At 43.0% G+C, this 10,445-nt stretch overlaps 1 protein-coding gene across 1 annotated transcript in view; it reads right to left on the bottom strand.

Annotated features, from left to right (window-relative positions):
- LOC111872267 (nuclear factor of activated T-cells 5-like) overlaps positions 1–9,959 on the bottom strand; it is a gene marked incomplete at its 5' end in the record, with an annotated part of 82,186 nt that extends 72,227 nt beyond the window's left edge. Inside the window, 1 exon segment of the mRNA XM_033754634.1 lies at positions 9,856–9,959. Coding sequence (XP_033610525.1) covers positions 9,856–9,959 — 104 coding nt within the window.
- Between the last annotated feature and the right edge of the window lie 486 nt (positions 9,960–10,445).

Here is a 10,445-nt window from a genome sequence, read left to right as displayed (position 1 = left end):
AGAGACATTAGGAACAGTCTCGATATGCATTACCCACGGTCTCATCTGTCACTGTACCAAAAAGGCTTACATTATACAGGGATTAAGGTTTTTAATAGACTGCCTGCTCCTATAAAACTATTGTCAAATGATATAAAACAATTTAAAAGCGCATTGAGGGAATTTCTGTATCTTTATTCCTTTTATTCATTAGAGGAATATTTTAATATAATACAATAATATATTTTATAATTTTATTTTGATTTTATATTTATAATGTTATATATTTGATAATATTATATTTATATCTTGATTTTAGCATACTGTGCAGAAATGTGATAAATCTATTATATGTTTAGGCTATTCTTATTTTATTGTACCTATTTTATTGTTGACAAAGCTCTGTATAGGAACTGTTTTTTCTTTTATAATTAACTTTGACATGTTCTACATCCTGTGGCATGTTTGTCAATAACGATCTATGGAACAAATAAAAAGTGAAAAAGTGAAAATGATTTTAAACATAACTGACAAAATCAACAAGGGGTGTTCTGGAATATTGGGTGCCCACTGACGACAGAGCAATGAACAATTGTAAATTTGGAGTTTAAATGTTAATATTGAGTTCAGTGTGACAGCTACGTGAAGTGAAATACACCTGATGATGGCCAGTTGTGGCCGAAACCTGTGGGGTAAAAGAAGGGGGACAAGAACTACAATAAAGCGTTACATTTATGACGGAGTTTATATTATACATATCTTAGGTACAAATTCAGTATTCCTTATCACATAGAATTCCACAAATCAGCTGTACTTTTATCCAGGAAGTATGTTCATTCGCCAACTGATACCTCTAAACATTAGGATATAAAAATATGACAATGCGATACCATTAAAACGTTTGGCCTTCTTACCCATTTTCTTGGCCCGACACACCCCCAACCCTGTTTCTTTAACATGTCTTCAGAACACTCACTGCTGGAGTGGTGCATTTTTGGGTTCTGAAGGATTCAATTTCTCGCGTTTCATCTGGACCCACACTATTATTAGCCGACAGCAAAGTTCATAACGCGATGTATATTGCATTTCACATGCCAAATGACTCATCAGTTATCGCAGACACCAAAATAATTCGCAGAGCTGTCATATTTTTATTTTTCATTTTTACAAAATATTAACTTATGTTACACATTTTACTGTTGTTATACAAAATTCCAAGACCCTAAATTTAAAGTCACTGGTGACGTTTAACCCCATAAGAGTGAACTGCCGCCATGTCCCTGATGCTAACAAAGTTAGAACTGCAGAGATGGAAAAAAAACTCCGTGGCTTTAGTCCGCAAACGAGCTATACCGACCGAGCAACCACCTCTTGTCGGCGAACTTAGTGTAAAATTTTGCTGACAGTGTGTGTCTCGTGGTTAGGGCAACGAATCTCCAAGGCCGTTAATCTCGGTTTTCTAGATCGCAGCCGCTGTTTCCTTGAAATAGTTCCTCAGTTATCCTCACGAAGCTGAGAGGACACCGCTCCAGACCCACTACTACTCATAAAATCTGGCGGCGCCGGGAATCGAGCCCGGGACCTCTGGATCTGTAGCCAGGAACTGTGATAGTAGACCACAGAGGCGGTCTAAAATGACACCATATTAATTCCGAATTTCACGAAATTCCACCAATACTACCACTTCTTAAGAATATTCTACAGTTTCATAAGACTATGTGTCTGTATCATAAATAGGGCCCGGATTTTTTGAAAATGCATATACGCATATGCAAATGCATATTTTGAGGGTTTTTGGTCGTTATTGCATATTCTAAACGTAAGAGCATATTTCTGCATATATGCTGAAATTAAGGAAAATTAAGGATGAGACAACCGATTTATGTGGCCGATGCATAGTAAATTTTGTAGCTGGTAAGCTACATCCAGACGAACCCGGCAAACCTCATCTTCCTGCTTGCAAAGTACTAGAGAAAACCAACCATAGCACAATAGCAAGATTTGTAAATGATTCTCTGCGACTACTACGGCCATCTGAAATTGAGAATAAGTGTTGTAAGGTGCTTGTATTACTCACAGATGGAACTTTCTACATGTTGAAAGCAGCAAAGGCCTTACAAGTATTTTATTCAAATATTATACACGTAACCTATTTAGCTCACGGGTTACACCCTATTGCAGAAAAGTAGGCGCACAATTTCCAGCTTTTAACGATCTAGTTGCAAGTGGGAAAAAACTGTTTCTGAAAGCACCAGCTCGTGTCCAGTTCTACAAAGATTGCCTACCTCAGGTTCCTCTGCCACCTGAACCTGTCCTAACTAGGGGGGGGGGACATGGATATCCGCAGTTTCACTTTATCAGGAGAATTTCAATGAAAAAAAAAAGTGGTTACAAAACTTGAAGATGAGTATGCGTGTGTCCGTGAAGCAAAAGAGGTGTTTGGAAGTGATACTGTTTATCAAGATGTGAATTGTATCCATGCACATTTTTCTACAGTTTCAAAAGCCATTGAGAGCTTAGAATCTTGTGGTGCACACCTTCACGACTCACTCGAACTCCTTCAGAAAGCAACTTGTTCACTGAATTCCGCTCCAGGCGAAATTGGAGAGAAGATTAAATTCAAGTTATAAAAGGTGTTGAAATCGAACCCAGAACTAAAAAAAGATTCAGTCAGTTAGTCAGTACTTGAGTGGAATTAGGGTATCTTTGCCAGATGAATGTTCCGAACCTTCGGCGCCAGTGTATAAATACTGTCCAATCACGTCAGTTGATGTAGAAAGATCATTCTCAGCCTATAAACTCATTTTGACGGACAACAGACGCAGTATGTCTCCAGAAAACACCGAAAGACTTCTAATTGCCTATTGTGATGCTACTTTCTGCAGTGAATGATACATGTAAATAGGTGAGTCTGAATAAAGTGACCTGCTTCTTAAGTGCATACTGTTTTATTTTTGGTGCATATTTTCCCGCTTTTTAACGCATATTTTAAGTGTTTTAGTGCATATTTTAAGCGTTTTTAGCGCATAAAGATCCGGGCTCTGATCATAAAGCACCCATACTCGTGACTTCATCATTCGTAATATAGGTCTCCAGCATCACCCACGAACTTTAAGCAACTTCGTGTAGACAATTCAGTGATATGCTGCTTGAATTATGATAACGCATGCTCGACCAACTGCGTGACGGGCGCACACAGCAGTCGCCGGTCGTACGGTATCTCGAATCGTAACAAGCCATCAGCCTCCTTAACTTCGAGGAGGTGGGGGAACACACGAAAAACAAACCTGTACTTCCAATGTTTCTGTACACTCCATAACTTATAATGAACCACCATAAGCGAACATACGAGCAGTGACAGATGTGCAACTGGTGGCAGGAGGCAATGCAAATCTCTTACCCTTGACGAGAAATTAGATTTGATTAGAATATATGAAGGTTAATAATGCACGCCTGACACAGCCAGTGGTGGAGTTGTCTCTGTGCTTAACTAATTAAGCACTACCCCATGAACACGTAAGGGGGAGTGGATGTATAGATCGACGTACTTTTGGCCTCGGCACTAGTTGCAGGTGAATGGTCAGCCTCATGCCCCGGCCGTTTTATCCCCGGGGAAAGAGCTCCTGGCATCCATTGGATAGAAGACTTACTGGGCCCCAGAGCCGGTCTGGACGACGTGAAGGACAAAAGTCTTGCTCCTACAGGGACTCGAACTCCTACCCGGCGGCCGTCCGGCCCGTAGTCAGTCGCTCAGTGGATGAAGCATAAATACCATCGGCCACTCCTCAGTCCACGATGATCATTTAGACAAGCGCTTGTTTAACGTACGGATTGCTACTCAACCAGATCCGCAAGTGCACTGTTTGCACGGCAGCCTGATCTGAATCCTGTTTTCGCCCTCGCCAGCACCCCCAGGGTCACCTGATTCTTGTGTGTGAATTGTAAAATTAAAATACCGATGTTCGTAAATATTTCAAAACTATTAATTACCGTTAATTTTTGGGTTGGCGATTTCTGATTTCAAAACGTATTCCTGATTATACCTTTAAAATTACCGCAATTTCGTTTTACGCAGAGACTTTCAGAAATGCATTCATCGCGGATAACGAGGGTTCCATATACCTACTCCACACTCAAGCCCCGGTAAGGGCAAGATCTTTCTCTTCTCCACAGCGTCTGGGGCCCACACAGCCTATCAAATGGGTACCGGGGGCTCTTTCTTTTGGGGTAAAGCGGTGGGGACATGAAGCTGACCACTCACCTACATTTCATGCCGAGGTCAGAAATGGTGGAGCCATACTTCCACTCCCCAATATGTCTTCATGGCGCGCTTAATGAATTAATCTACCTTTTACCCTAGAGCGCAGTGGGTATAGCAACTGGCTTCAGGCTGGACGATCGAGAGGTTTGAGTGTGAGTCTAGGTAGAGGCAAGACTTTTCTCCTCTCCGCGTCGCCCAGACCGGTTCTGAGGCCCACCCAGCCCCCTATCCAATGAGTACCGGGGATTCTTCCATATGGGTAAAAGCGGCCGGAGTGTGAAGCTGACCACTCGCTTCCAACTAATGCCGAGGTAAAATAAATATGTGGATCTACATATCCACTCCCCCACACGTCTTCATGACGTAATCAGTTAAGCACAGGGATAACTTTACCCTGACGGTCAAGCCCCCTTGTACTGGCAAATATGGAAGTTTGCCGCCGCAATATGGTAGCCTGGTACATAACTGCGTAGGCGCGCGCTGCTCCCCTCTCTGTGTTGGGCAATCCTAAGCTACAGCAAGTCGCTACATGCAGATACGCCAACTCCGGAAGTGCGGAAGTGACACTAAGCGAGGAATTGACACGTTGGCTGCAGGTGTGGGAGCATCCTGAAGTGGCAGAAAGTTTGGAACACACTAATCTACAACAAAGTCGAGGAAACATAAAAAGGCAGTCAGGGATAGTGCTGCAGGTACTGCTCGAGTCAGCGCAAACACTGTGTCAAAAGTGCGAGACAAAATAAAACAACAAATGGAAAACAGTACATAATTTGTGGATTGAAAACCCAACCCAGAAGACCATTCCTCAGAGTATCCCAATTACTTGTGCTAAGAAACTGATGAGGACCTTGACGAGCTCATCAATGAGAACAATGAGGAGCAGAAAGTGGCTGCAATATTTACTTCCAGCCTCCAAGTTCTGGCTGAAACAATTAAAATTCAGTGAGCGTAGGTAGGCAAAACGGTGGAATGCAATCTTATAATAGAGAGAAGCCTCAAATTTACGAGGAAGATTGAGGCTGTATCACGCACGCCCCTTCCTTCAAATTCAGGAGAAATGCAAAAATCTGCAAAACAAATAACCATCGTCAAGCCTATTCGGCGGAGACCCTCTGCCTCGGTCATTCCTCATCCGCTTCAATACTACTTTTCTGCGAATTCTGATTCCACCACAATATTATTATGCCACAGTTACCAATAAATGCATATATATTGCAGAGTAAAAAAGTAAGTAAAGTAAAGTAAAGTAAAGGTATCCCTGTAACAGGCCGTGGAGGCCCATAGGGTTCTGAGATGTTGAGGTTCCCACATTTTCTAGACAATCGGCTGGTAGATAGCGGCAAGGTTGTCAGCCCTACGCGCCGGCCGCCCTTTACCTCCAAGAAAATTCCAAAAATATTCTTGGTACTCATTTATGTTAGAGGCTGAGTAGACCCCAGGGCCATAGTGCGGCTGGAAGGATTAGGTCAATTGAAAAAATCCCAATGACCTCTTCGAGACTTGAACCCGTGGCCTTCCGGCTTGCAGCATAGTGCCTCAACCAACTACGCTACCGCGTGCCCCCGCATATATACTATATGCAGTATATTATTATTATTATTGTTTACTGTCATCCATGTTCTCATATTTTTACCTTTACGCTTCCTACGTTCTGTCATACCCAAAACATACATCACTAATAATGTGGGAAGGAAGGCTGGTTTGCACAAACTTTCATGTATAAAGTTATAAACTGCACTGTGGACAGATGCAGTGGAATGGGATAGGGTGGCCATATGTAATAAATCTTCAGCCACTTTTATGGTTTATAGTGCATAGTTTATATTCTGAACATACCCAAGGCTAAGCAGTTGTAACGTTCCCCACAGCAACGGACGCATTTCTCAAGGTTTTTATTTCGCCTGGATCTTTACGTAGACTGGCGGTGTGCTGTGGCCGACAGAAATTCGCGTGGTTCTCTGACATAAAATTTCGACACAATTCATACACCAGAGCACAAAATGGGTTAAATACAAATTTGGGGTTACTTACCTGGGCGTTTATTTTGCACCCTAATCCCCACCAAAAAGTATAATCCGGATGGAGTGAACTTTCCATTGATAAGTCTTCCTCCCTGCCATGCCATCTTTCGCATTTTTAATTTTTCATACTATTTTCACGAGGTAAATACATGTCATTTTATACTACGTTCACACCCGAATCACAGCAAGAAACGGAGCTGACATCGAACGGATTAAAGAAGGTCGTGGTCGACTGTCACATGTACGCTACAATTTACGACTTATGCATTTTACCTAAGTCCTTAAGTATTAAATTTAATGAGCTGAAAACTGCATACTTAACGTCACTGTTAGGATATTGCATATCACAGAATGGAAAACCGAGGTCGTATCTAATTCCATCACGGAGAGTGCTCCTCGCGCGGCTTATTAGGGTCCGATACATAAACTAGGCAAACGCCTCCACAATTATGTAAGGTATGAAGTAATCCTCAGATGCTTCTAAATTAACAGAGTAAACCTCAAGGATGAACCAACCTGCATGACGTATCTTCCAAATTAACACAAAGCCGCAAACTTCACAGGCGTCACCGGACGTCGCAAGGAATAGTTAACACTTCTGCTTCGTACCAGGGTTCGTACCTCAGCGCTAAGACCAACTGTCCTAAGGTATATCTGTTCCTTGAGCTTACCGAGCAGGTTGGTGTAACGGCTACTCCCTAGACTCAGTATTCAGCCGTCACCTATGGACGAGCGTATATAGTAGTTCTTACGTATTTACTGCAACAGTGCAAGACCGGTACTAGCGTAAATAATACTGGTGCTGTTTCATGACTATTCCCGCGCCTTTAGATCACCATACTGGTATGTCATGACTGACAAAGGTAAACAATAGTCGTAAATTGTCACAAAAGGTAAAAGCAGTCCCCGGTTCTGTTAATATTAACCATGCGTTAATATATCTCGTGTAGGGAAAAATGCATATTCTGTGTAACGCTCAAGTTATACCTTAATTTTAACTCTCCTTTGTTGTGTGTTTTCTTTCATACAAACTGCAAAGATAAAGGGACTATCTTATCTTCCTAACTAGCATTCTGAGGTAAATCACCAGGAACAGTCACAATTGAACTGAATGACTAACCAACTGAACAAGTCAGTGCGTTTAAAATACCTACGACACAAAACAATTCTCAGCTGACTTAATTACTGGAACACTTCATTATGCAACTGCCAATATCTGCACAGCACAAAAGAAAGACCGTCTTATAGTTCTATAGCGTAACAACTGTACCCACAGTGCTACACGGATCACACTGCCGGACCCTAATTAAACACCACAAGCCAGAGTTAAGGCAGTTGAAAAGAGGTTCGTAACGACTGTTGCACTACGGCCCTGGGGTCGACTCAGCCTCTAACAGAAATGAGTACCAGGAATCTTCCTGGGGGCAAAGGGCGGCCGGCGCGTAAGACTGACCTCACCGCCATCTGTGAGCCGATTGCCTATAAAATGTGAGAGTCTCGAAGTCTCACAACCCTATGGGGCTCCACGGACTGTTACAGGGACAGCTTTACCTTTAAGTAAGATAAAGTAAAGTAAAGGTATCCCTGTAACAGGCCGTTGAGGCCCATACGGTTGTGAGATGTTGAGGTTCCCACATTTTCTAGACAATAGGCTCATAGATGGCGGTAAGGTTGTCAGCCTTACGCACGGGCCGCCCTTCACTCCCAAGAACATTCCAAGAATATTTTTTGTACTCATTTCTGTTAGAGGCTCAGTCGACCCCAGGGCCACAGTACGGCTGGAAGGATTACGTAAATTGAAAAAAAATTACCTCATTGGGATCCGACCCCACGACCTTCCGGCTTGTAGCATTGTGCCTCAACCAACTACACTACCGCGTGCCCCCAGCTTTTCCTTTACTGCCTGAAAACATTTCCCATACTGAATTGTGTGCTTGGACTGCTTGCGGTAACTGCCATGCTCCCACTTCCGCCAATAGTAAAACAGACTAGAAGGTTAATACAATGTAATAATTTATAGCCCCTTGATTAGAATGAAACAATGTGCAAAGGTGGGAACTCTGAAAACATGACAAAGTCGAATTGCAGCAAATGAGCGAGTTATTTCTGCAGCACTGCACCTCTCCCTGTTAGCTGAAGTGGAAGACTGAACGGACAGCTGGATTAACCTCAGTCATCATCACAACTACATTGCTAATCAACTCACTAGTCATGGCCACAGGCGTAACATCTTCAGAGCAGCATCTGACCAACACACTTCTCCCTCTACGCCTTATAAACTTTCACCACTATAGACCAGGAGGTAAAAAAAACTCCGTTGCCTGTAGTCCGCAAGCGAAATATACCGACCGAGAGACCGCCGCTTGTCGGCGAAGTTAGTGCCAACTTTTAGCGGAGAGACGGTGTCACGTGGTCAGAGCAACGAGATCCCCAGGGCTGTTAATATTGCTTTTCTAGACCGGAGCCCCTATTTCCTTCAAATAGCTCCTCAATTATCCTCACGAGGTTGAATGGACGCCGTTCCAGACCCACCAATTCTCAGAAAATCTAGTAGTGCCGGGAATCGAACCCGAGACCTCTGGATCTGTAGCCAGGAACTCTGACAACTAGACCAGAGAGGCGGGAAGGAGAAGAGACAGACCACAGAAAACGTGGAAGGACCAATTCTGATCTTAACTCTTCGGTCGGAAGAGTCCAGTAGGATCAGTACTTGTAGATGAATTTTCTTTCGAAACTGTGCAAAAATATACTGTTCTTTTTTTACATACAGTGTCTGGCCATGTTATTCAAACCGAACACTGCGGTCAAGTGAACACTACTTATGCTTCGTAATCTGGTGGTCAAAATTCAAATCTCGACCCAAAAACTAGCTAATTTGGCTGGGATTTCCGTCGTTTTCCTCAGTCCCTGGAGGAAAAAGTCACTACAGCTTCCTGCCACATCACTCTCTACGAGTATTTATTATCCACCAACACCTTATCAGTCGACGCTACATGATGTCAGCGACTGCAAGCGTTCTCAAATGAATCAATAATATATAATAAATAAATACAAGCACTCTGTAAATCCGGCACTTTACCTCAAGGAAAGATCGCCCGATAACCATCAGACAGGAGGACAGAAAGGTCCCAGGGCCGATCCGGATGAGACTGGAAGGGACAGAACCCCCAGCAATTAGCCTGAGACTCTGTTCACTGTTCCTCACACTATTAACCTTGTATCTAAAAGGAAGCAAGTGGTCCGCTTTGCGCTCCCGTCGTTTTACCTCGGGAGACAAACTTCCCGATATCAGTCTGATAAAGTGAGCTGAGAGGCGGTCTCTACAAAGCTGTGAAGAAAAGAAATCCCGAAGACCTTACTAGGAATCGAACCTAGACCGTGAAATCCTTAGTTCGTGATATAACCGCGCCATCACTCATCACTGCTCATACTTTAACAAAAAAATCAAAGTTGAAGTAGGAACGAGCACACGGGCCTATTAGCAAAGTATACATACCAGTCATTGCGTTAATACAACCTAATGGGTGAATTATTTTCACAGTCAACTGTTCATTCATCCAAGGCTAGCTGCTACAGCAAACACAATTCTCTCACCGGGTATGAGTCGATGCTGGCCAACAGCTGTTCGCTTAGTGGCCAGTCCCTTCATCACCTTCCGATTAACTCGAGGGATTGGTAAACCTACAGTCAACTTCATTGCACCTGAAACAAAGACATAAATATGGCATGAAACGTCACTTCTCTTTATTTCTTGATCGAAACCGCTGATTTTCACAGTGGCCGTTCTGCTGCTGCTGCTGCTGCTGCTGCTTCGTAAGACCGCGAACGTGATACATCGCCGACACTGGACCACTCTTTCTGTAATACCTACATCGTCAAGAAACATATCAGTCTAAAAAACACTTTCCCAGTCTGGAGAACATCATCGGCTGACTTTTGCAGCAACTTTAATTCACATGTAAAGCAGTGGTGGGCGATCATTTTGTGAAAGACAGCCAATTTCGAAAGCTGAAAATCCTGTGTAGCCGAAGCCTTATTCAAAAAACTGTTCGTCGTGTTTTCATCAACCGCAATTGTTAATTTATAGTAATATCAGGGAAATGATAGTGCATATTCTCTAAGACATATTCTGAACTGTGCAGAAGGAAGGACGCCAAGAAGCTTGTCGCTGCTTTGCCACTAGC

This window comes from Cryptotermes secundus, unplaced genomic scaffold, assembly GCF_002891405.2.
Source record: "Cryptotermes secundus unplaced genomic scaffold, Csec_1.0 scaffold1682, whole genome shotgun sequence".
Lineage (NCBI taxonomy): Eukaryota > Metazoa > Arthropoda > Insecta > Blattodea > Kalotermitidae > Cryptotermes > Cryptotermes secundus.
Note: the sequence above shows the minus strand (reverse complement) of the source record. Positions and strands in the feature narration are given on the sequence as shown.